Source organism: Aspergillus uvarum (genome assembly GCF_003184745.1).
Source record: "Aspergillus uvarum CBS 121591 unplaced genomic scaffold BO82scaffold_19, whole genome shotgun sequence".
NCBI lineage: Eukaryota > Fungi > Ascomycota > Eurotiomycetes > Eurotiales > Aspergillaceae > Aspergillus > Aspergillus uvarum.
The window spans coordinates 169480-192996 of record NW_020291316.1 but is presented as its reverse complement, the minus strand read 5'-3'; the positions used below and the strand labels follow the sequence as shown (position 1 = coordinate 192996).

Below are 23517 nucleotides of genomic sequence, written 5' to 3'. Positions count from 1 at the left end.
TGCGACCGAGCCCCCTCTCAGAGATTGCTCTCAGCTCTTGTTTCTGACCTCGATTCTTGAATGTTTTGGACTAATGATAGCCGTGTCGAGACATCAGATATCATATTTACCTGCCAACGAACCCGGAACTGATTTTCCGGCATTCATGTTCAACTGACGGAGTACAGTGCCTAACTGTAAACTCAGCGACGCAGCTCCACGAAAAAGCTCCAATCAATTTTCTTACTCCGCTTATTTGTAGGTCAGCTGTATTCATATGAGAAGGTCGTCAACTTGTTGTAGGAGAGGCCAAGGGTCTCCTTGATAATAGCCAAGGTGTAAGACAGTCGAGTCGTGTTCGGCGAAGAGGAAGGTGCGACCTGAGTCGTCGCCCGTCGTTTGGATATAAGTCATGGGAAAGAGATCAGACTAGTCCAGCTAGGGAGCAAAAGACATAAAGTAACTGTTTTATCATAAGCAATATCAAGACAATGCATGCAGAAACCAGTCGAACGATAACAAGCACAACAGCAGGAACAAGAAGTTCAGGTGCCGGGCGGGTAAGGACTCTGGACGCTAAGAATTCCGCTAGTTAGCCCTAACCGCATAGCTGAAAGGCCTTCGCTATAACCAGAGTGATTGCCCGCTTTGTCCTGTGATTGCAAGTGCAGACGCAGCAATTGCAGTGCGATAATAGCTTGTTGTGCTGTATCCTCGCTTCCTGGGTTCCAGTCTGGACCTGATATACACGAAAGTGTTTATTTCGATAATTTGTATGACTGCCATGGAGTGGCGAAGGGCAAGGTATCCGCCGGTATGAGAAGATTGGCAGTCGAATCACAAATGGATGATTAGCTGAGTTTCAACTGCAGCAGCCAAATTCGACTTTCTGGCGTCTCTGGACGACTCATCGTTCGGCGCTTCCGGCAATTCTTTTGGAGCCCTGTCTTCTCCTTTAATGTCAGCCACCTCGCCTATGAAATCATGATTTGCAAAATCAGTTATGGTTCTGGAGTCTGAAGATCATTGATAATCGATAAGCCCATTTCAATCATCTGTGGACAGCTCGAGATCGAAGATGCTGACAACAAGTGTAGTTTGATATGACGCTGAGAGCATACGCCCGCTGCGAGGAGGAACTCGGCGTCCACAATGCCATGGATAGTATTTCGACCTGTTTCGTATGCCATCTCAGGTTCATCAGACTTATGTCTTGTTGCAGTGGTCTGTAGGTATCAGTGTTTGTTGCTAATAGGTTTGATAGACTTGCAGCTTAGAACATACAGCCGATTTGTGTACAAACCCTGCTGTGGACTTTCCCCACGTCTATCATGAACAGATGTATGCCAAGCTCTCATGACAGGCAAGGAGTATGGATTGCCAGTGTTCACCCGAATGCAGTTTGCTTGACCGGGCCTTTCTTTGTTTCTTAATCAGGTTCAGGCACAATACTGAGTGTGCGAGAGAAGTAGTGAAGGGACGGTAGAATGTTTGCTTGGTGCGTTCATGCCTCAGGACGCCGACGACAGCGCTGCCGACTAAGCAATGATAGAGCGCAGCACACCAGATCCTTTGAATAACCATCTGATACACTCACTGCCTGAGGTCCTCCGTGTTATTTTGCTGCATTTGTTGTTCAGAACTTTTTCCGGTCTCATCTGCATCCGTCCTTTTTCTCTCTGCACACCTTCCTGTCTCTATCCCTCCTCATTCCTTCTATCATCCTAAGTATCAAGACACTTCCCTGAGGGGAAATACGCAGTCTCTTCCTGTTTACAACCTCACTAGTCATCTTCAAAGAGCGTGTGTATTCCCGGAGGCCCAGTCAAGAGACTGTGGCACTTCGGGAGATTCACAGCGCTCAGAATTGAGGCTTTGTCTGGCTGCATCCGGGCTTTTCCCAGCTTCTAACCTACGCTTCAAATGACGAGTCTATCTTCATATCTGAGAGCAGTCAAGCCTAATCTATCATATGTATTATTTCCGACGACTTTTGATCAGCATGGATTACTTCTCACATGTTCCGGGCGGTCCTAATCCGGTGGACACGCAGCCGATGGACATTATCGTTGACGAGCCGTACCACTGCGCCATGATCGAAGAGAAAGACCAGGAGATCTTGGAAGCTGAGAATGAGAGGCTTGATCAGGCGATAGCCCAGTTTACTAAAGGGTTCGATCCATCCACCTTCCGTAACGAAGTGATCTCAGCTCTGCGAGGCCGCGCAAGCTCCGCTTTTCCAGGTACATATGAGCATCTCCTCATGCTCTGCTTCATAACCGATGATGAACTGCAGGACATGCAGAAGGAGCTCGAAAAATTTCTCCAGTTGAGCTATGGGCAGGTTCTCGATGAGCTCGTCCCGCGGCCCAAGACTAACATTACCGACGAGTCTTACTTTGCAACGGAGATTGAGACTCTGAGAAGACTCCTCGAGCCACTGCGTGGCGATTCGACAAGCCCTGTCTACTGGCTGAGTCTTAGACGCGCAAACCCGACCAAGGCCCGGCAGCAACTCGAGGCAGCTACCAAGGTGATCAATGTTTTCAAGAAGGACCTTCTCGCTGCTATGAAGTTTGATCCGCAGGAGCGTAGGTCCAATCATACACTGTCCATCTCATTTGGCTAGCGTCTCTTCTTGCTGATAACTTACAGGAAAGATTGTCAATCCCCTTCCAGTCTCAGCTGAACGCGCAGCCTTCGTTAGCATGAAGCACCTACGCATCGATGCTTGCAAGGACACATTGCACTGGGACGAGTACAATCAGAGCAATATGAATCTCACCATGTTCTACCATGCATACAAAAAGCTTCTCTGCCAAAACAACCCGGACAAGGCACGCGAATGGGGATGGCTCCCACCCGTGGTTCTTGAGGCCCCTCGTGCGTCGACTCCTCAAGCATCCATTGGCGATCTAGCTTATTGGCCATTGAAACAGGTGGGCAACAACAAGTACGATCTACTCGTGAAAACCGCGCTCTGGCTAGCGCTTGCTAGAGGCCTTCCCGCCGTGCACCTCTTTTGTGACTGTGCGAGAGTCTTCACATCACTCGTTCCCTCCCAGGACGCAAGCCCCAAGACCATTGTGTTCCTACGCCACCTGACTCAAGTCCGTGTGCCCGTGGAAGCCGTCAATCCCAACCCTCGCATCCCCGTCCCATTCCAGAAGCGGTGCCAGAAAGGTGACAACGATGACTATTTCGAGGACGTGTGGAGGTCAGACCAGGACTTGGAGAAGGACTTGGCGCAGAATGTCTCGCTGCATGGCATGGACACCGCAAAGGACGTCCGTCGAGCACGACCCCCTCCCCCTCGACGCTCGTTCCAGCAACAGGCACAGCTGATCAAGGATGCTCTCGCCGTTGAGGTGAGCTTCGCAGACGTGTGGCCTCGTAAAGATCCGGCAAGTAGTACTCTCATCCCTCCTTCCTTGCCAAATCTAACCTTTCTGATATTCGCTTAGATCCCCGTGCAGCACCGTCCTCCCAGTGTTCCCGAGCCAGAGCTCATTTGGAAACCCAAGCCCGAGCCAGAGGAGCCTGACATTTTCGACAAGGATGAATACGTCTCGGTCCTCTTCTGAGAACAGGAAACTTGGCCGCCTAATCCCGGCTTCAGCTGGTCCATTCATCTACGTCCATACCCCGATCAATACTTCTCTTCCCCCTGAACATTCGCTTCGACTCTGCTACCGTTGAGATGAAACGCCGAGAATTGGCACGTATTGATCACTTCAATCACGAGCCGAATCTCTCCGTTCCTAACTCTCCGTTCACCAGAGAGTGCAGTGAAAAGACCAAATCACTCTTATTTTTCTTACCTTACACTTACTCCCAAGCCTTTCCTTCCCCCTACCGCCCAGGAAGAATCTTGTTGATACATTTACATTTCAGTCTTGCTTCACATCTTCGACGAATCTTGATCTTTCCAGGAACCCAGGTTGTCTCAATCATCTGGACGGAGGCCGCGCGTTGGTTTTGATTGATTTTTGTTGATGTTGAGAAACCCCAAAATAAGAAAATGTGCATAATTCCATCCAGGGCCCGCTTGGAGGGATTGCTATCTTTGTTATTTTCTTATGTATTTAATCCAGAAGATCTTTCAAGAAGGACATATCAAAATAGAATGAAGGGATAAGGAGGTGAGTTGGAGACAAACAGATATAGAATTGTGTAAGCTGTTGATAGTCCTCTCCTTTGCCAGATTCTCATTCTTGGCTTGGTTCTTGAGTTCACTGGTTGGTAGCTTGGATCGTCAATGAGAGTTGGTGATTAGGGCATATACAGTACACTAAGTTCGGGGCAGTGGCTATGATAGTCGACACTCTGCGGTGCTGCCTATTGCATTTTTGTATAAGTGAGCAGCTTGTCACAGCCCTGCTTGTACATCGCTTCTAGAATGTGGTGTACACATTTTACTCAGAGGAAAGGTTGATGAGACCAAACTTGGAATAAAGATAGTTGAACTTTTCAATGAAGTTCCCGGAAGTGATCAGCCATGGTACCCCATAATCTAAGAGAGAGAGAAAAGGACAAAAAGAGCCCCGAAATAGTAACTAGATCATTCCCAAAAGAATCAGAACTTTTCTTTATGCCGCCATGTTATTAAACTCCAACAAAGGATCAATCATCGCCAGGTCATCAACAGTAGGACTCGCCGCGCTGGGTATCTTGGAATCAATATCGTGTATCATGTCATTATGAGAGGGAAACCCTCCCGCCGTGTAGCCGCCACCACCACCACCACCACTCTCCTCCCTGTCCCCATATTGGACCGCGGGACCGGCAGCAACCGACTTCCCACTAAGATCATACGGCTCGTAGCCTGGCCCATCGTCGTCGTTGTCAAATTCCAATCCGTACAACCCAAACAGATCTCCCATCATCGCCGCTGTCGTCGTGGCTGCAGTCGTAGAAGCAGCACCCGCAGTCGTAGAAGAGGACTGTTGCTCGCCATCCTCCGCCAGCAAGGCTCGCTGCATGAACAGGTCTCGAATCTCATCCTCCGAGTACCCATGTTTGCTCCCCATATGCACCCAGAGGTCGTAGTTTCGGTGGAAGCGATGCGCGCACCCTCCCTGCATGCACGGTATCTGGCGGCCCGTTTCCTCGGCGTAGCCGGCGCCCGTCAGCGCCGCCAACGCCGACGGTCCTGCTCCTGCACCCGCTGCGGCCGCATTACTTCGCTGCTGGGCAGAAACCTTCGGCGCCAAGCCCAGCCGCTGGCGTCGTTCCGCCTTGGCGTTCGGGAATCCCATGTGTGCCGTGCGGATGTGCTCCTCGAGGGCCAGCTTGCTCCCATAGCGCTTGCCGCAGCCGTGGGCGGCACCACCGGGCCAGCCGGCGACGCGCTTCGACGCCGAGAGGTCAGTTTCCCCGCAGACGAACCGCTTCTCGCCCTGGTGGACGGTGCGCACATGCACAGTCAGGTTGCCCTTCTTGGTGAAGCTGCTGTCGCATCCGGGGACGGTGCAGGGGAAGACTTTGCGGTCCGAGAGGGGGACGTTGCCGTGGGCGACTTCCAGGTGGCGGCGGAGTTCGCGGGTGGTGGAGCAGGTGAGTGGGCAGTGCGGGCATTGTGGTGGATGCGCGGCGCGGATGTGCGCTTGGAGGAGGGCGTAGGTAGGAAACGTTGCTGTTCCTCCTGCTACTGTGGTATTCGTGGTGGTTGGTTCGAGATCCGCACGCTGAGCGCATTCAGCGCAAGTAAAGCGTTTCTCGGTGTGGACTCGGCTTTCGTGCGCGCGGAGATGCCCGGCGGTATCAAAGGCCATGGAACATCGTTGGCCGGTGGCGGGGTCAACATGCGCACACGGAAAAGGCTTCTGGTTAAGATGGGCGCTCAGAATATGTTTTTGGAGGGTTGTGTGTTTTCGGAAGGTCTCGTCGCAAGGCGGATACTCTGTACATCGGTATTTATCCCGCCCATCGTGTGCAGCCAGATGCCGTCGGAGACGGGAGCCTGTCACGAAGCTCTTTCCACAGCCGGGACGATCACAGACATAGTCTCGGATCCCTGTGTGGGCGCTCTTGACGTGATGGTTCAGATGGGATGCTCGGAGGAAGTTCTTGTCGCAGCCATCGTGAGGACATTGGAAGAGACGCTCGTTATTGTGGGAGCGTAGATGCTCTTGAAGTCGTGCTGGACGGTTGAACGCCTTGGTGCAACCGTCGAAGGGGCAGCGGTGAGTTTTGAGCTCGGAAGGATACCTGGAGGATGTTGTCGACATGGGCGTTGCAGGCGTATCGTGAAGACTGTCGCCCGCTTCACTGTCACTGTCCGAATACGCATATTCGGCATCGGAGTCGTTCTCCCGATAAATCGGGTCTGTGGTGTGTGAGTATTAGCAAGGGCATGCTATCGCAATGGCGGTATGTTCTCTATCGTACCGACATCATCGTCCAGCGTCGGTAGCTTCTGTAGCCTTTTCGGGCTCGGGAGGTCCCCGGTCGCCTTTCTTTTTTGACTCATTATTCCGTCACCCGCTACCTCAATCATCCTAGATGCTCAATAGCATGATAAGGATGACGAGATGAAGCATCGACGATCGAGGGAAGAGAAAAACACCGGAAAGAGAAGCCCTGCAGATTAAATTTTGCCAAAGCGGTGAGCTTACATGTCCTAAAACGGACTAGTTCCGGACGAGACGACAGGAACTTTTTCCGCCTTTTGGAGGTCCGCAAACTACGATTTCTGCACCTCAACAAAGCAAGGCTGTCGCATCGTTCCTTGTCTCGCCTCAACTCATCCCGTCGCGGTCTCGGCGCCTCTTATCGTCTCTTTTACGGTCAACCCATTTGTCTACGGTCTTAATTGATCTCGATCGGCACCATGTCGGACTACGGCGATCACGGCGATGAGGATAAGTAAGAGCTTCCTCGATATGACCTGTAGCTAGCATTGCGCACCCCAGGATTCGCGCAGCTGGTGAACGGCTATCTTTGGATATAGAGAGAATGTATGATGATCTGACTTTGATCTTCTCCTATCTTGCAGCTACGACTACGAGCCCGCGGAGCAGGAGTACGATGACAACGAGCCCGAGGACTTCCTCAACCCGGAAGATTTGGATCCCGAGGGAGGTGACGACTATGGCGAGTCTTATGCGCCGGCCGTGAATGGCGACCGTGTTGTTGTCTCGGGCGACCCGAATGCCGGTTATTCAGGCAAGGTGATGGAGCAGGCGCGGGAGAAGAAGGTGCCCAACGACCAGCGCACGACGACCCCATACATGACCAAGTACGAGCGGGCGCGTGTCTTGGGAACCCGAGCTTTGCAAATCAGGTTGGTCTTGGACATGTCTCCAAACAGAATGGAAGAGTGCTCAGTAAATCTGACCGCAACATCAGTATGAACGCTCCGGTGCTTGTCGACCTTGAGGGTGAAACGGATCCTTTGCAGATCGCCATCAAGGAACTCAACCAGAAGAAGATTCCTCTCATTGTGCGGAGATATCTGCCTGATGGATGGTAAGCACGACTTGTCCTGTAAAAAGCCCAGAGTGCCACATCTAACCCCCGTCCACAGGTATGAGGACTGGACGTGCGAGGAGCTGTTGTAAAAAAAAGGGTGGAGACGGTATGGATGGCTGTACATTGATAAATGGTTTCTCTTGTCTTTTCTTGCTTCATAATTGTCACGGTCTAAGTGTTTCTCTCTTGGGCAGCATAGCGTTTGGAGTTTCGGAGTAGGGAAGCAAGCCAGAAAGGCTTGAGCAATCCCTAGGTTACTAGGACGAGCGCACCAAAAAAGCACACAAGGATAACGCACTGCAGTTTATAACGGCAAAATACGAAAAAAAAAATCCATTGATGTTGACATACTTGTTTTGAAGCTCGGGTCCGCTAATAGCTATATCTGGCGCATTCTGCTCGCCACTGCATACCTTGACCGCAACTCAGCTGTACCGGTAGACAATCTAGTTGGAATCCGATGATAGTCAAGTTTAATCATTGGTCTTTCGTTGGTGATGTGCTCAGCTCAGTACACAAGGTATCCATGCAAAGCTCGATCCTCACCATAAGCGGCATATGATAGATCATGTAAAGCACGAGGCGCCAGCTCACCACTAGTTATTAAGCCGACAGTACGGAGATTGAATGTGGCTTCCAACTGATGTCACGCATATATTCCGAGTACTACTGTCCATTGGATCGATAACTTGAAACAGTATACTTGATGAATAGCGGTAGTGGTTGAGGTGCAGTTCTTCTATCAGCCAAGCGAAAAATCCTCTGCCATACTCCGCCTTGCCTATTTCAGTAACTACTGTACTGTCCTGTATCTAACCTATTTCCACCGCTCCACCATCCACTCCTCCATCACAGCTGTCTAATTCTCCAGATTATTGCCTTCACTTGCTATATCCGTCTCGCTTCAGCCCAAGTGGCGGGGATCCTCAGCAAGTTATACGCACCATGATAACCGGGATGACCTGCCCGTTGAAGGGAAGTGGAGCAAATGTAAGCGTGCGTGCGTGCGTGTGTGGATGGATGGACTGAAAAGTCGGTTCGTGCCGCGGCCTTACTCATTGACTCATGATCCACCAGACCGTCCTCTATCAGCCAGTGCCGGTACGGAATCAGTGTAACCTGCTGCGTCAGAATTCAAAATAATCAGACTAGTCTCGATTCTCGAGAACTTGAGACCCCGAGAACTCCTTCTCCGCCTGGATAAATCGGCACGCTGCTGATCCCTGTTCCTCGCCAATATGCGCCTTGATCGTCCTGCTCATGCACGAGCTCCATGCCATAATTTGGCCACAAGAAGACCATTCGAACGCCCGGCAGTGACGGCACAGGGTTATAGGTCTCCTCTTCTCCAGGATCAGGATCTCAGGGTCATAGTCCATACCCCTCTTTTCTGTCATCTGACGAATAATTCGACCTTCAAGTAGTGGTATTGCCAGCTATCACCGAGATAAGATGCGGTCGATGGGCCCTGGGGTAAGGACTCCTCCCTCCTCGGCAAGAGTCTCCATCCTCATATCCGGAACCCACCCTCCGGACGTCCAGTAGGATACTCTCCTCCGATGGAGCCATCAGGCCATTGGCACCCATATTCACTCTTGACTGGTCGTTTGACCATCTCCAAGTCGCTGGGGTCAACACGGCTTAGCCAAATTTGAGTGGACCCCCTGGACCGGCTTTTTCTCTAATGCAGTCTGCTTTTCTTTCTACTTTTCTAGCTTCCAAGCTTAGTCCTAGGGCGTGGCCCCGAAAAAAATTACATTATTAATCATGCTACTCGGACCTTTGCTCAACAGTTTTATATTCAAGGGATCAGCAGTGCCAGGTCGTCGCTCGCGGTGCCTCCATACTTGTGTCACTACACGACTGCTGTAGCCGTGTCAAGATTGCAAACGCTGTCGGTCTTTCCCTCTACCTTGCCTTTGGCGCTGACCTTCCACGCGACGATTATCTCGATCCCCAAATAATCGTGGTGGAAGATGGGAACTCATGCTGATCTGAAGGAGAAGGTCTCCGCAGAGTCTCCCAGCACCACTGATCAAAATGGCAGCCAAACAGTCCCTGTCTCTCCGTCGGACGACAAAGCCCCAGAGCCGACCTTCGATACCGGTCTTATATCATGGATCCAGGTGATAGGTTCTTGGTTCTTGTTCTTCAACTCATGGTATGTTCAACTATCGTATTCCTGTCTTTGCGGGCTGCTGACCTGCTTTAGGGGAGTGATCAACACTTGGGGTGCGTTCCAGACATATTATGAAGAGAATACATTGAAGCACATGTCCTCCTCATCGATCGCCTGGATTGGATCGCTGCAAGCTTTCCTCCTCATGCTCTTTGGCGTGGTGACAGGCCCTCTCTTTGACGCAGGATACTTCCGTGCGCTCCTGGGGTTCGGAACCATCATGCTTCCCTTCAGTCTTATGATGGTTAGTCTGTCTACCAAGTTTTGGCAATTGATCTTGTGCCAAGGTATTCTACTTGGTCTTTCCGCTGGATGCCTGTTCGTTCCGTCTGTCGCCATCCTACCCCAGTACTTCAAGCAGAAGCGAGGATTGGCAAACGGACTGGCCGCCTCGGGGAGCAGCATTGGTGGCGTGATTTACCCTATCATGTTGGATCAGTTGCAACGGCGGGCTGGGTTTGCATGGGCTACTCGAGCCGTGGGCTTTCTGTCCTTTGGGACCTGCTGCATCTCGTTCTGCATCATGCGCATGCGCTTTCCTCCGAAGGAGAAGCGCAAGCTCGTGCAGCTGTCGGCGTTCAAGGAGCCAGTCTTCACCATGTTCTGCGTCGGAATGTTCCTAGGCTTCCTGGGATTCTACAACTTCCTCTTCTACATCCAGTCGTATGCCATCGACACCAAGATCGTCAACGCCACTCTGGGCTTCTACCTGCTCGCCATGCTGAATGCGGGCTCGACCTTTGGTCGAATCTGCCCCAACTTCATCGCCGACCACATTGGACCGATGAACGTGCTTCTGCCTGCTGCAACGGCCACTGCAATCCTGGCCTTCGCCTGGATTGGTGTTCACAACGTCCCCGGCATCATCGTCCTGTCTGTCTTGTACGGTCTCTGCTCCGGCGGCTTTGTCTCTCTCCCTCCGGTGGTGATGGCTTCTATAACCAAAGACATCCGTGACCTGGGAACCCGTCTTGGTATGCTCTTCGCGGTGACTTCCATCGGCCTGCTGATCGGAACGCCCATCGGCGGAGCAATTCTCAGCAACACCGGGACATATCTGGGCGTGCAGCTCTTTACCGGGTGCTGCCTCATCACCTCCTCGGCTATCTTCGCGGCCCTGCGATATACTCGTACTGGTCCTCATTTAATGGTGCGGGCTTAACTCTCGTGATTCATAAAGAACGCGAAGCACCGCAGACCGACTAGCTATGAGCAATTCGATGTCGCCACGGTCTTGTGTGGCACTCTGCTTATAGTGAGCATATCATAATACGCTGGTATCATCTGAATTACGTTTTTGGGTCATACCAATCATTTGCATATTGGGAAAGCAGGCGTTATAGAAACAAAACTTGGCTTGATTTGCGGGGCGGCAAAGAAACATCTGCAGCATCATCCTACGATACATACCTCAAAATACATATATGATTACCGTACTACTTGCTTCCTTGTCCATGCATGAACTGTAGCCACGAATTACAGTTATAAATCGTAGTCTCACACAATCAATCCCAGGATGACTGCCATCTAAATCGAATCGGATCTGCCAACGCCCAAACACCAAGCTTTTGCGAGAAAACAACCAAGCACAAACATAACATCTCTCGCTAGTGTAGGGCAACCTCCACACCAACACTCAAAACCGTACACATCACCGCCCTCATGGAAGAACTAAAGCCGAGAACTTTCCCCATGCCCACTTTTTACCCCCAATCACGAAACATCCACCGGATCAACCAAGAACTCCTCCCCGTTCTCCCGAACATGCTGCAGATTCTTATCGCGACTGCACGGCTTGCGCATATCGAAGGCATCCTCGCCCGTCTCCGACATCCCCGACGGATCGTCACTGTAATACCCCACGACGCGCCGGAAGACCGAGTACCTGCGAAGCCCCGAAACATTAGCATTAACACCACCACCACCAAAACCCAAGGGCAAAGAGAAAATACGCACCCCATCCCCTTATACATATCCACGGCGACCTTATTGCCGGCGCGCACGTACAGATCCACGAACCAGGCGTCGTTGATATCGGAGCCCCGCTCGAGGCGCTCGGTGAGGCGGCGCGCGTGGCCCAGCCGGCGCCATGCGGGCGCCACGGTCAGGACGGTGATGTGGCCGTGCCAGGGCGTGTAGTGTTCCGAGTGGCGCATGTGGGCGGGCTGTTCTTCGAGTTTGCCCATGACTGGTTTTTGGTGCGTGCTGTTAGCTTGGGGTTCTTTAAGCTCTTTTTTAAAGGGTCATGGAGGTTGCCTACTATAGCCGACGATTCCTTCTTGACGGTCTTGGACGCTGCTGAAGAGGGAGGGCCAGCGCATGAGGTAGTTCAGGTAGAAGCCCAGGTCGTAGTTCTCGGTCAATGGGTCGAGGTTGGTGAGGTTGAGGGAGAGGAGGTCCGTTGGGGACATGCGGCGGATGGAGGACATTGTGGCTGCTTTGGGGTTGGTGGGATGGTTATTGGGGGGGGGGGGGGGGGGGGTTTGGGCTTCTTGGGAAAAAGGGGGGGGGGGGGGGGGGGGGGTGTGGGGGGGGGGGGGGGGGGGGGGGAATTGAGCTTCTATGAAAAAAGGAGAGAGAGGTAGGGAGCTGGATTGTGAAAAGAAGAAGTGAATGCTGAGGTTGGAGAAAGCACGCACTGCAGTATCGTCGGAGGTCAAAACAATTTCTCGAAATGGTGCGGGGAAGGAATGAGGGCAATGAAATCAGAGGGGCTTGTAGGCGGTCACGGGCTAAGAATTGGGCGGCGGGCAGCGGAAGGCAGGCAGGCAGGCAGGCAGGCAGGCAGGCAGATTATTGTTTTCGGCTTCAATATTATTCTTCTTTATCCATACCTTCTCCCCCTTCCCCTTCCCCTTCCCCTTCTCCTTCTCCTTCTGCTTCCCCTCGTTCATGCTCCTATCTTAACGACTAAACCCCGCCCAATCCATAAGACATTCGACTGTCTACTTTCCCTTCATTGTCCACTACTCGACACTCATTCGTCCTTTCTTCAACTCATCCTGGTGATGCGGTCGGCGATCCTCCCATATTAACTTTCCCCTGTTGTTTACCCCGTGGCAGCAGCCCACTTGACGAATTCTGAGACGACTCCCGACTACTTTTTTTCTGCTCGCTCGAGGATAGACCTCCTGCTACTACATCAAACTACAGATTTCCTTACAAGACTCAATCATTCTTCCAACTCATCAACATCCGCATCCATGCCGGCCATACCCCCTCCCCTGACTTTATCTCACCGCCATACCCGGAGTCGATCGTCCAATATCGACTTCGACCCTATCTCACCAGGCACCTACGCTCCCAACGGATTTTCTTACCAGTCGCCTCGGTCGCCTCGCACGCCTCGCACGCCTCGTTCATCCGCCCCTCCCTCGCCCATCGACTCGCGCCCGCAGCGTGCCAACAGCATCAATGAATCGCACCGGATGTCGGTCGACTTCGGCGGCGCGGCCAGTGGAGGCGGCCTGGGCAACCTAGCGGATGAGCTGGCCGACGCATGGGAGGAGGAGGAAGGGGGTTACGGAGGTTACGCCTCCGGGCAGGACACCGGGGTTCCCGACCACGCACAATACGCGCCCCACAGCGAGGACGAAGCTGCATACAACCACCATACACGCACCCCGTCATCCGGGTACTCCCCGGAGCGGAATTCCACGCTGCAACCCCCGCGGCCCAAAACGCGCAATGGCACCCAGCGCCAACACCGCCGCTACGAGTCGCAGTACGATGGCTCCGACTACGGGAACGACTCGGACTTTGAGGAATCCGATATGCCCCCGAGTCTGGAAACACAGATGGCGGAGATCGAGAGTCTGGCCCGACGAGGCATTGAGAACAACGGCAGTGAGAATGACTACGTGATCCAACGAGCGGTGGAGGCGTTGCGGGATTTGGGCGCTCAGAGCGGCATCGAGAACAATGCCATGAGGTACGTTTATGTAGTAGCCCTTCTTGTAGTGGGAGTGCTGACGCAAGATACCCTCCAGACTCATCACCGCTCACTCCTCCATCACGTCGCATCTAACCCATCAGACGCGGGCCCTCCAAACCCTCATCCACCCCCTCCTCTTCTCACCATTCCCGCTCCTGTCCGAGGATGCCATTGACGCACTCATCCCGCTCATCGACGAAGAACTCTTGCCGAACCTTCCCTACCCTTTCCCCGACCAGCCCCGTCACTCCTCCCGGCCCACCACCCCCTCGCAGTCCTCCGCCCTCAATCCGCTCGTCTCCCTCCAGAGTCTCGTCTCGCAGACGTCCGACATCACCCTCTCCCTCCGGGGCCTGAGCGACACGCTGTACGAATCCCGACAACTGACCGCCACCGCCTCGCGACGACTCCGGTCCGCGCGGGAACTGGTGGCGGAGCTCCGCCGCGAAGAAGAGGGCCGCGAGGAAGGAACGCGGTGGATCGAACGCGGGGACTGGGACCGGCGTCTCCGTGACCGCGAAGCCGGCCGCGTCTGCGGCGACGTGGTCAGTGGGTTTGAGGCGGTTTGCGGCGAATGGCGGGAGAAGCTCTTTGGAGGAGCTGCGGGAGCGGCCGCTGCTACCCCTGGAGCCGAAGTAGCTGCCGCGTGATGTGATGACATCTCGAACCTTTCTTCTCAAGGAAAGCACATACATAAACAGAACCTATCTTTGATCTAATCCGTCGTTTCTGAAAAAGAAGATCATCGCACCTGTTAGATTGTCATGACTTACTTCCCCTTCCCGACGATACACACCGCATCATTCCTCCTCTTTCCTTGCTCAAGTATATAGACATTACCTTCTTAACGCTATAAGCTTTTATGCAATTGAGAGCCCTTTCTTGGTTCTTGTTGTCATCTCTTCCCATCTTTCGCTGGTCGAAGTTCTTTATCTTTAGATTTCCGCTATCAGTTATGTTCGCTCTCCCTCCCTGTGATGATTCATTAATGGGCTTGATTTTTCTTCTTGCAAGCATCGCTTCTGTCATTTATCATACCCGATGATGCATATACGAAATGGAGAGAACAGTTGGAAAAATCATGCATCTCCACGAGACACCTTACGCGAAAGAAAGTTTTAGTGAATATAAGACACCCATGAGATGTATGCATCTAGTTCAACATTGAGAAGAAAAAAACATATGCCCAGTATAGCGAGAACGAAAAAGACAAATTAGATAAACCGCAACAGCAAGAGACACGACTAACTACAACTATGTCGAGAAAGAGACTTGGAAGAGTATTTAGGTCCCCTCAATCCGTTATTTTTGTTTCTCGGAGTAAACAAAATCATATCCTAGGGTTGGTGTAGTAGTGGAAGGGAAATGGGACATGACGGTATCTCTTTTATGTCCGAGGGAGGAGAAGAAGAAAGATTCAAAAAAAAAGGAGAGGAGACAAAAAGGGTCGAGAGAGAGTAAGGGGGGGAGAAGGAGGGAGGATTTTAGAAGAGGGAAGAAATAAAGATGGAGAGAGATGGTTTCATCATCGTCATCATCATCATCATATCAATCACGCACGCAACGACACATACACGCCCCCTTTTCTGTAACGAGAGGATGGGTTATTTTTTTTTCTTTTCTTTCTTGCTTCTTTCCCAGAAAGTTAAAAAGAGAAAAACTTTTTTAAGATCAAAAGTCGGTCATGTCATATGAGAGAGAGAAAAGAAAACATGCTAGTAGGAAGAAGAGGATATCTACTGGCCCTGCTGCTGCTTCCACTTGGGCACCCACTTACCACCCGCGGAGGAGGCGGCGGGCTTGGACTCTTCGGAAGCAGGAGTCTGAGTGCGGGAAGAAGGCTGCTGCTGCTGGGAAGAGCTGGAGTCGCGGGCTTGGCGAGGCACCCACCGCTCCGACGAGGCAGCAGGAGCCGCGGCAGGAGCAGGAGCCGCGGCCGGGGTGGCACTGGCGCCCGAGCGGAGGTGAGGAGGCACGTAGCCACCACCCGTGCGACGCGGAGCCGGAGCCTCTTCCCGCGGCGCGGGAGCCGACTCGGCGGGCGCGGCGCTGCTAGCAGCGGCCTCCTTGGCGGCCTGGCGCTCTCTCCAACCACCACCGCCACCAGCAGCAGCAGTGCGAGGAGCCAGGTTGAGACGGGGAGCAGTGCGCTCAGTAGGAGCAGGGGCAGCAGCAGCAGCAGCAGCAGCCGGCTCGGGTTCAGGAGCACCTGTCTTACGGGCCAACCGACGGGCCTCGGCCTCGTCTTCACGCTGTTTCTGTCTGGCAGCCATCTCATCGAGTCTCCTGTTGATAGAGTTAGTAAGATGAACACCGGGCACAACAAACGGGGACACTGACTTTCTCTCCTCCTCACGCTTGACCTTCTCCTCAGCCAGAACGCGTCTGCGCTCCTCTTCCCGAGCCACTCTCTCCTCCTCTTCGCGCTGGACACGCTCTTCCTCCTCCTTGCGGCGGCGCTCCTCCTCCTCGCGCTCGGCCTTCTCACGACGGCGACGCTCCTGGACTTCCTTGACGCGCTGCTTCTTCTTGGCCTCGAACTCACGCTCAGCGGCCTTGCGACGCTTCTCGAACTCCTCGTGGCGCTTCTCGGAGACCTCCTTGCGGAAGCTGTTGAACTGGGGCACCAGGCGGCTGAGACGGTGCTTGAGGGCAACAGCCTCCTTGTGCTTGTCTTCGGCCTCCTGGAGAGTCTCGGCCTTCTGGGCCTCGTAGATCTCCATATCTTGCTTCTTCTGAGCCTCGTAGTCCTCGGGAATGTGCTTGAGTTCCTCACGACGGAACGCACGCTCCAAGTGATCAATACGCTTGGCAGTGGTGCGGACACGATCGTTGAGCTCGTTCTTCTCCTTCTCCAGCTGAGCCAGCTTCATGGCACGGAGGCGGTTGGCGTCCAGCTCGGTCAGGTCGAGCTCGCTGATGTCAATGCCCTTGACACCGCTCTTCAGCTCCTCCAGCTGCTTCTTGAGCTCCTGCTGGCGGATACGCTCCTGCTCATCCTGGATGCGCTTCTTCTCACGCTCGCGCTGCTCGTCAGCCAGACGCTGCTTCTCAGCCTCCTGGAGCTGCTGGGTGCGGATGCGCTTGCGGGTCTCCTCCTCGCGCTGCTTGCGCTGCAGAGCATCGGTGGCGGCCTCCTTCTTCTTCTCAATGATGACACGGCGAGCCAGAGTCTCTTCGTGCTCCTTGGCAGCACCGGCCGCAGCACGGGCAAGAGCAGCGCGCTTGGCCTCCAAGCGAGATTCGCTGTAGGAGGGGTCGACGTACATGCAGGTGACGTGGAGGGTCTTAGCCAGGCGCGTAAGCTGCAGGCGAGCAATCTCGGCAGGGGTGTTCTGAAGACGCTGGACGGAGCCGACCTCGCTCTCGGCAGAACCGGCGGCGCTGCCGGAGTGCAGGGCCTTGGCGGAGGAGAAGACATCGGTGTCGAAAGTGAGAACACCGGCGGTGTGGTCGACGCGGATGGCCAGATCGCCCTTCTTGCAACCGTTCATGATGAACTTCTCGATCATCGAGGGGGTGATCTGGAAGGGGTCGGGGAACTGAGCCAGCTCGTAGACGAACTTGAGCTCGACGGACTCGTAGACCTGAGACAGCTGCTGGAAGAGACGGGTGAGGATGACCTGCTGCAGGGGCAGGACGTACTTCTCCATCTCGGGGTCGGCACCAATCTGCTTGAGGATGGGGGTGATCTTCTTGCAGATGGACAGAGGGTGGAAGTCAACCTCCAGGATGTTGTACAAGTCGCGGATCTCGGGGCGAACGCGCTTCAGCAGACCCTTGTTCAAGGCATCCTTAAAGAGAATGGCACGAGAGGGAGCCTGAGCCATACCGAGCAGGTTGGTGAGGCGGGTGTTCTTGTTCTTGCGGGCCTCATCGACGTCAACGAGCGCACCGCGGGAGCGGGAGGTGCTGATGACAGGGATGGAGAGGGCCGACAGAAGGACGAAAGAAGCAGTCTTGGTCATGTCAGCCTCGCTGACGGAGGGGTTCTCCTTCTTCGTGCTCTGACCAGCGGCAAGAGCCGCGGCGGACTGGCGGAGCAGGTTGTAGTAGCGGCTCCAGGCGGCGGCGTGGAAGAGGTAGTTCTCGCTGACGAGGAAAATGCGGGCCAGCTTCTCGTAGTAGTTGGCCATCATGACGTTCTTGGCGGGACGCTTGGACAGGCTCAGCAGAGTGTGGATGTCCTCAATGCTGCGGAAAGCCTCCTGCCAGAGCTCAAGCTCAACAGCAACGTTCAGCTGCTGGAAGCGAGTATCCAAGTGACGCTGGAGGGTGTCGGGATCGCTGAGGTTGATGGCGTGCATCTGAGCAGAGTACTTGGCGGCGTTCTGGACATGGTTGCGGAGAAGCTCACACAGACGGCGGAACTCGGTCTTGCGGGTGTACTTGAGACAGAACTGGAAGGCCTGCAGGGCGGTGGTTTGGTACATCACCTCCAGACGAGCGTTGTTCTTGAGGATCTCCAGCACGGTGCGGTAGGTTTCCCAGAGGAACTTGAGCCACGGGGTGACAACGGCGCGGTCGGTACGGTCGCGGGACTGTTCCCCGGAGACGGTGGCCAGCAGAATGGTCTCGGGGGTTTCGATAGCCTCCAGATCGTCGACGTTCGAGGAGGGAGCAGCGGATTCCAGGGAAGACTGGATCTCGTCGGCCTTGGCCTGAGCCTCGGTGACCTTCTTCTCGGCGAGCTCGATGAACTTCTTCAGGACCACCTATACAACACAAGACAAATTCCCCCTTCGGTCAGTCTTTGGTCTGCTGGTAGATATGACAAGCGATCCTACCTCGATGGTGCCGACGTTGGTGTTCTGGGCGATGTTCTTGTACTGGTAAAGACCATCCTTGGCGGACTTGCCCTTGCGGAGATCGACACACAGCTCGACGAAGAGGAGCATGACGGGCTCGAGCGAGACGATGGGAGTGCTGCGCGTTCTCTTGGAGGTGACATGTTCGTGAAGGACGTTGAGGGCGGCGGGGGCCTGACCCACGGCGATGAGTTCCTGAGCCCTCTACAGACAACAAGCCATTAGTTGATATTCCATCACGGGATCCCCATCATCATCTTCTTTTATCCCCCCATCTGGTCTTTTCTTTATGCGTCTCCCCGATCCAAGATTGTTCTCCGACATCTTCCCGATGGACAGCGCGTACCTTGAGGACATTTTCAGGCTTGATATGGGGTGGCGGCGGCATGATGGGCGATGTAGCGGGTAAGAAACACGATCAGTTGTTGATGGATGTAAGAGAGGTGGATCGCACAACGACGGGCGGGCAGCAGAGGTCGAGGGCGATAAAAGCCTGAAGTGAAAAGAGGCTGCCACGCGACGGTCGGCGAAATGACCCAAGACGACAAAAGCCGGTGGGAATTATGGGGAGGGGGGGGAGGAGGGAGGAGGAGGAGGAGAGGGAGGACAGACAGGCAGAGGCTGTGGTTGAGGGCCGTCGTTGTGCGAGAGCCGGCGAAAAAAACCAAGATTGCCCACTTTGGGTTAAGCGACTGGGACCGCGGTAATCACGTGATCACATCCCCAAGCGCCCGCCGCTATCGAGACGCGCTCTACATCTTACGACAGGGTGCTAGGTACGATTGTATATTCTGCTACCATGCGAATTAAAGGGCGATCTACAGTGCTCTTCATAGTGTTTCGCATAGTAGTGGTGGTAGTGGTGGTGGTGGTGGTGGAGGCTCATCGTGCCGCGTCCTCCACAGGCTGGGCCACCCGCATTCTTCCTGGAGCTCGAACAATATTAATAGGATGAATGGATGAATCGAGCGGAACCCATGGAAGGGAGGCACCAGAGCGTGTATCCTGCGTGGTATTCGTATTTGGTACTCAAGAAACTTCCTCATCTTTTGTATCGACCGAGCAGGAGCTCCAATCGACAGAGCGCCAGCTGTTCCGATCGCCATCGGAGCTATCAAGCTTTCAGGATTGATGTGTCTGTCCATTGATCAGTCTGTGCAGCGGATTAACTGTCAAGCCCCCCAGCTGCACGTGAGGCTCCGACTCATACGTCCGATTGACGACCCCGTCATGGCATGAGGATCCGATGATCGTGATTTGGTTCAGTGATCAGGGATCAGGGACAGGAACTGGAGGATGACGAAGTGGGTGTCTCCGGTGTCTCTGGTCTGGTACCTTGTCTTCGTCGGTTCTTGCTTCAGGGGCGAGGGAGGGTAAGAAGAGGAAAAAAAGAGGAGCCAAAACCGACTAGACGGGAAATTAGATTCAACCGCGCCGTTTGGGTTCCGAATTATAGCAACAGCAGAAACACTTCACCACCACCACCACCACCACCACCAATTGTTGGATTGTTCAATTGTTCTATTAGAAATTTAGGTTCCTCAAAATGGTTGTCTCTCACGCTTGTTTGGGGGGGGGGGCCTTGTTTGTTAACCGCTAAGTGAGTTAGTGGCAGTGAGTAGTAAGATTGGCAGGATGGATGGATGTCGAGAATTATTCAAGATGGATAGGATAAATTATCCCCTCCTCCCCTATTAATACTATTACTATGTTGAAATGGGCGTAGCTCCAAACTCCTTCCCTTTTTTCCCTCTTTTTCCCCCTCTCCACTTCGTCCACTCCGTCCACTTCCTGCTTGTTCTCCTTCCCTTCCCCGAGCTTGTTCCCAAAGTCCCAAAGTCCCAAAGTCCCAAATTGCCCACCAGCGAACCGACTAGCAATTGAACTACTACTAACTAAACCTCTCTCTCTCTCCCTCCCTCCCTCCCTCTTCTTCCTACTTTACCTCTTCTTACTTACTCTTCCGTCTTGCCCTTCCTTTCTTTTCCTTCTCTTCCCTCTTTTCTTCCCCGTTGGATCGTCGTCCCCTCTGCTTTCCCTCCCACCCTTACGGTTCCTGTCGACTCTCTCTGGCCTGTCTGTCTGTCTGCTGTCTTATCTTCGCTTCTCTTCCCCCACTCTCCACACCACCCACCCCCTCCCGCGAAGTTCGCTCATTTAAATCTCCTGCTGCTACTGCCAGTGCTTGGTGGTGTTTGCCTCTCTCCTTATTCCGCACAGCCTCCCACCACCACCACCACCACCACTCCTCCTCATCCTCATCCTCATCCACCCGTCTTTCTTCCTCTCCCCTTACAGCTGCTGCACCGCGCCGACCGCAAACCTTAACAGCGACTCCGACCTCTCACTTCCGGCTGCCATTCGCAAATCCTACCACTACTCTATCGATCCCTCATTCCATCGCTCCGTCTTGTTTTCCGACGGCGCGTAGTCCATTCGACTGATCAGACCCTCGACTATTACCGGAGTCCGTCTCTTGATCGCTCGCCCCGTTCACGTTCCCGACCGACCGTTTTCAAACATTAAACCAACCTCAATCAATCAGTCAAAATGCCAGCCTACGAACTCCGATCCGGTGGGGATGTCAAGAACAAGAAGCAAAGTGTGGCCGACCTCAAGTACCGTCGCCTGACGGAGCTCAATGCCCGTCTAAAGGAGGATCTCGATCGTCCCCGCGTCAAGGTCTCCGAGGCCGCCTTGTCGTACGCCTTCCCCTTCCCTTCCCCTCCCCTCCCCAAACCCGACCGCAAAAAGGGCCCCCACGCCGTGAGCATGACAAATCACTAACCGCAGTCGCATTCCACAGTCTGATCAACTACTGCAACAACACTCGCGACTTTATGGTACCATCCGTATGGGGTCAGGTATGCGATTTACGCTCTCATGCAATTTACCCTCATGCACCATTGGCATGGTCGCTAACTTCAGCGCGCGCAGGTCGACAAGCGGGAAGACCCATACGCTCCTCAGCAGCAGGGCGGCTGCTGCACAGTCATGTAATGGAACCTATGACTGTCTATAATTTCTATCGACTCTGAACGCTCAACCCGCCGATCGATGGCCGACTGACGGCGTTCTCTTTTTCTTTAATATCCCCTCCTGCGATGACTTTTTTTTTAACATTCTGCTCGACTATTTAATTCGTCTTCACCATCACCCTACCGTCGACATGAAAGGTGGATCTGATCTGCGACTTTGCTGGGATGCCGGTTGAGTGCGGCAAACGACAACGCCAATGACGGAAGAACGACCGATGCTTCAATGCGCGCTGGTGCACTGTCCTCGACATCCGACCGGCCAATTCAATCCGATCTACAGATCTATTAGTCAAGGGTGTCTTTTTCTCAAATACTTTTTGTCGGCCATCTATACTCAGCCAGCTCGACATATCTTCCGTTCTCAGTGCAATTTTTTTTTCTTCATCATCATTTTCTAGTGATTTTTATTGGACCCATATTTCCTATGTTCAGCCGTGAGATTTTCCATGATGGGTTTAGGAGGAGTTGCATGCAAGGCCAAAAAAAAGAAGCAAAAGCCGGAATTGACAGCGGCAGTGGGGGAGTGAGCCTAGTTCTTGTAATATAGATTTGCAGGGCTAGTTTAATGAGTATTAGTGTAGTGTGAAATGGGTTTGAGTATATACACTTGACATGAGATCGGAGATCGTGCAGGAGATAGATAGAGCTACTAGCTACACTCCACCCGCTGACATCATCAATGACTACCTTGGCTAGCTAGTAGTTAGTTCATCATCTCATCCACCTACTCTAACCACCACACTTCACTTCCGATATCCATCCCCAATTGTTCAATCATCATTCTCCCATTCACCCCCCCCCGCCCTTCGCATCAAACTCATCCCCACCCCCAGCAAAGAAAAAATGATCTCCCTCCCGCAGCAGCACACCCCACCCCCCAACGCCAGCTCCCTTCCCCTCCAATCCCAAGACCACCTCACCACAGCTGCCAATCCCAATCCCAACCCGACGCCCGACGCTGCACCGCAACAGCAGCAGCAGCAGCAGCAGCAGCACCACCACCACCACCACCACCACCAAGCACAACAACTACACCTCCAATACCCCCGCCTCACCATCCAATACTGCACGCAGTGCAAATGGATGCTGCGCGCCGCATACGTAAGCCCTTCCTTCCCCCAACCCATCACCCATCACCCACCCGCACCTTTACCTGTACCTACCTTTCGATCCAAACCCCAACTCCCACCCCCAATCCCCGCACCGCGCTAATTTGATCCCCTCGGGCCCCGCCGGGACCTTCGGGGGGAAACCGGGAACAGTTCGCGCAGGAACTCCTCTCGACGTTCGCGACGCAGCTGGGCGAGGTGGCGCTGCAGCCGGGGACGGGGGGGGTGTTTACGGTGACGCTGTATCATCGGCGGGGGGGTTCTGCTTCGGGACAGCAAGCCGAAGGGACTGAGGGGGCAGAAGCGGGTCAGGAGGAAACGGTCACCGAATCGGTGCTGTGGGATCGGAAGCGCGATGGCGGGTTCCCCGGTATGTTTTCTGCTTGGTCTCCCCCGGTTCTTCTTGGTGATCGACTACCCTCCTGACTACAGACTGACAACCGCCCAGAAGTCAAGGTGCTGAAATCCCTCGTGCGGAATGTGGTGGATCCCGGACGGGATTTGGGACATACTGATCGGGCGTTGAGGAAGGGTCGGGAGCTGGGGCTGCAGCAGCAGGAGCAGAAACAAGAGGAAAAAGAGAAGTGTGAGGATTGTCAATAGACCATTCTATATCACATAGAAGTAGGATCAGAGTATCAATCACCCACCCAAAAAAAAAAAAAAAAAAAGTATACCGGCAAGCAAGAAAGTGGAAGTGAAACAATCGATGAATAATATCCATTGTCATGCAATACAATAAAGAGCACAAGTCCTCCCACCTCCTTATAAACGCCATCTCACGCCCCGACTCTAATGGTGCCCCCCAATATCCATGAGCCTGTGTCCTCTTGTATACTATAAAAACATAAATATAGAAAAAAAAAATGGTCCAGACAATGGTCAGATGTAACAGAAAAGAAATGTTAAGTGAAGGCAGTTCGCGAGGGTCAGCCAATACCCTCGCATGCCAGCACCGGAAGGCACTAGACTAGTCCTTCCGATACTAGCATATCGT

The 23517-nt window shown here is 53.5% G+C and overlaps 9 protein-coding genes across 9 annotated transcripts; 6 read left to right on the top strand and 3 right to left on the bottom strand.

Moving 5' to 3' along the window:
- Positions 1–2035: 2035 nt before the first annotated feature.
- BO82DRAFT_373597 (uncharacterized protein) lies at positions 2036–3523 on the top strand (the record flags this gene model as incomplete). Its single annotated transcript, XM_025637376.1, has 3 exons — positions 2036–2570; positions 2635–3387; positions 3444–3523. The coding sequence occupies 3 exons, from the start codon at positions 2036–2038 to the stop codon at positions 3521–3523; spliced, it is 1368 nt and encodes a 455-aa protein (XP_025493159.1).
- A 938-nt stretch (positions 3524–4461) lies between these two features.
- On the bottom strand, positions 4462–6518 carry BO82DRAFT_353257 (uncharacterized protein). The gene is made up of 2 exons (XM_025634912.1): positions 6370–6518; positions 4462–6307 (listed from the first exon to the last, which is right to left on the bottom strand). The coding sequence occupies exons 1-2, from the start codon at positions 6449–6451 to the stop codon at positions 4569–4571; spliced, it is 1821 nt and encodes a 606-aa protein (XP_025493158.1). The 5' UTR covers positions 6452–6518; the 3' UTR covers positions 4462–4568.
- Positions 6519–6673: 155 nt separating this feature from the next.
- Positions 6674–7890, top strand: BO82DRAFT_353256 (DNA-directed RNA polymerase core subunit RPO26). The gene is made up of 4 exons (XM_025634911.1): positions 6674–6846; positions 6977–7264; positions 7330–7449; positions 7508–7890. Exons 1-4 carry the CDS (start codon positions 6812–6814, stop codon positions 7539–7541), a joined length of 477 nt encoding a protein of 158 aa, XP_025493157.1. The 5' UTR covers positions 6674–6811; the 3' UTR covers positions 7542–7890.
- A 1309-nt stretch (positions 7891–9199) lies between these two features.
- Positions 9200–11068, top strand: BO82DRAFT_391212 (MCT family MFS transporter). Its single transcript, XM_025638558.1, has 2 exons — positions 9200–9613; positions 9665–11068. The coding sequence occupies exons 1-2, from the start codon at positions 9429–9431 to the stop codon at positions 10791–10793; spliced, it is 1314 nt and encodes a 437-aa protein (XP_025493156.1). The 5' UTR covers positions 9200–9428; the 3' UTR covers positions 10794–11068.
- Positions 11069–11122: 54 nt separating this feature from the next.
- On the bottom strand, positions 11123–12095 carry BO82DRAFT_332836 (peptide alpha-N-acetyltransferase complex B subunit NAT3). The gene is made up of 3 exons (XM_025633194.1): positions 11892–12095; positions 11588–11819; positions 11123–11516 (listed from the first exon to the last, which is right to left on the bottom strand). The coding sequence occupies exons 1-3, from the start codon at positions 12058–12060 to the stop codon at positions 11345–11347; spliced, it is 573 nt and encodes a 190-aa protein (XP_025493155.1). The 5' UTR covers positions 12061–12095; the 3' UTR covers positions 11123–11344.
- Positions 12096–12474: 379 nt separating this feature from the next.
- BO82DRAFT_48664 (uncharacterized protein) lies at positions 12475–14271 on the top strand. Its single transcript, XM_025641247.1, has 2 exons — positions 12475–13562; positions 13621–14271. The coding sequence occupies exons 1-2, from the start codon at positions 12835–12837 to the stop codon at positions 14213–14215; spliced, it is 1323 nt and encodes a 440-aa protein (XP_025493154.1). The 5' UTR covers positions 12475–12834; the 3' UTR covers positions 14216–14271.
- A 1030-nt stretch (positions 14272–15301) lies between these two features.
- Positions 15302–18761, bottom strand: tif32 (putative eukaryotic translation initiation factor 3 subunit EifCa; the record flags this gene model as incomplete). The annotated part of the gene is made up of 4 exons (XM_025631304.1): positions 15302–15851; positions 15906–18280; positions 18353–18577; positions 18720–18761. The coding sequence occupies 4 exons, from the start codon at positions 18759–18761 to the stop codon at positions 15302–15304; spliced, it is 3192 nt and encodes a 1063-aa protein (XP_025493153.1).
- Positions 18762–20729: 1968 nt separating this feature from the next.
- BO82DRAFT_48652 (guanine nucleotide-binding protein subunit gamma) lies at positions 20730–21441 on the top strand. Its single transcript, XM_025641246.1, has 3 exons — positions 20730–21075; positions 21180–21237; positions 21311–21441. Exons 1-3 carry the CDS (start codon positions 20924–20926, stop codon positions 21371–21373), a joined length of 273 nt encoding a protein of 90 aa, XP_025493152.1. The 5' UTR covers positions 20730–20923; the 3' UTR covers positions 21374–21441.
- A 774-nt stretch (positions 21442–22215) lies between these two features.
- BO82DRAFT_431273 (SelT/SelW/SelH family protein) lies at positions 22216–23123 on the top strand (the record flags this gene model as incomplete). Its single annotated transcript, XM_025640690.1, has 3 exons — positions 22216–22512; positions 22674–22890; positions 22969–23123. Exons 1-3 carry the CDS (start codon positions 22255–22257, stop codon positions 23121–23123), a joined length of 630 nt encoding a protein of 209 aa, XP_025493151.1. The 5' UTR covers positions 22216–22254.
- Positions 23124–23517: the final 394 nt, after the last annotated feature.

Bases quoted from the DNA above. Each gene is read 5' to 3' on its own strand.
- BO82DRAFT_48652 (XM_025641246.1), top strand. From the start codon at position 20,924: ATGCCAGCCTACGAACTCCGATCCGGTGGGGATGTCAAGAACAAGAAG. The intron at 21,076-21,179 runs GTACGCCTTCCC...CGCATTCCACAG, and splicing joins GTCTCCGAGGCCGCCTTGTC to TCTGATCAACTACTGCAACA. The intron at 21,238-21,310 runs GTATGCGATTTA...CAGCGCGCGCAG, and splicing joins TACCATCCGTATGGGGTCAG to GTCGACAAGCGGGAAGACCC.
- BO82DRAFT_353256 (XM_025634911.1), top strand. From the start codon at position 6,812: ATGTCGGACTACGGCGATCACGGCGATGAGGATAA. The intron at 6,847-6,976 runs GTAAGAGCTTCC...CCTATCTTGCAG, and splicing joins GATCACGGCGATGAGGATAA to CTACGACTACGAGCCCGCGG. The intron at 7,265-7,329 runs GTTGGTCTTGGA...CCGCAACATCAG, and splicing joins ACCCGAGCTTTGCAAATCAG to TATGAACGCTCCGGTGCTTG.
- BO82DRAFT_391212 (XM_025638558.1), top strand. From the start codon at position 9,429: ATGGGAACTCATGCTGATCTGAAGGAGAAGGTCTCCGCAGAGTCTCCC. The intron at 9,614-9,664 runs GTATGTTCAACT...GACCTGCTTTAG, and splicing joins TTCTTGTTCTTCAACTCATG to GGGAGTGATCAACACTTGGG.
- BO82DRAFT_353257 (XM_025634912.1), bottom strand. From the start codon at position 6,451: ATGAGTCAAAAAAGAAAGGCGACCGGGGACCTCCCGAGCCCGAAAAGG. The intron at 6,308-6,369 runs GTACGATAGAGA...CACACACCACAG, and splicing joins GACGCTGGACGATGATGTCG to ACCCGATTTATCGGGAGAAC.
- BO82DRAFT_332836 (XM_025633194.1), bottom strand. From the start codon at position 12,060: ATGTCCTCCATCCGCCGCATGTCCCCAACGGACCTCCTCTCCCTCAAC. The intron at 11,820-11,891 runs GTAGGCAACCTC...ACCAAAAACCAG, and splicing joins AGAAGGAATCGTCGGCTATA to TCATGGGCAAACTCGAAGAA. The intron at 11,517-11,587 runs GTGCGTATTTTC...GGGGCTTCGCAG, and splicing joins GATATGTATAAGGGGATGGG to GTACTCGGTCTTCCGGCGCG.
- BO82DRAFT_48664 (XM_025641247.1), top strand. From the start codon at position 12,835: ATGCCGGCCATACCCCCTCCCCTGACTTTATCTCACCGCCATACCCGG. The intron at 13,563-13,620 runs GTACGTTTATGT...GATACCCTCCAG, and splicing joins ATCGAGAACAATGCCATGAG to ACTCATCACCGCTCACTCCT.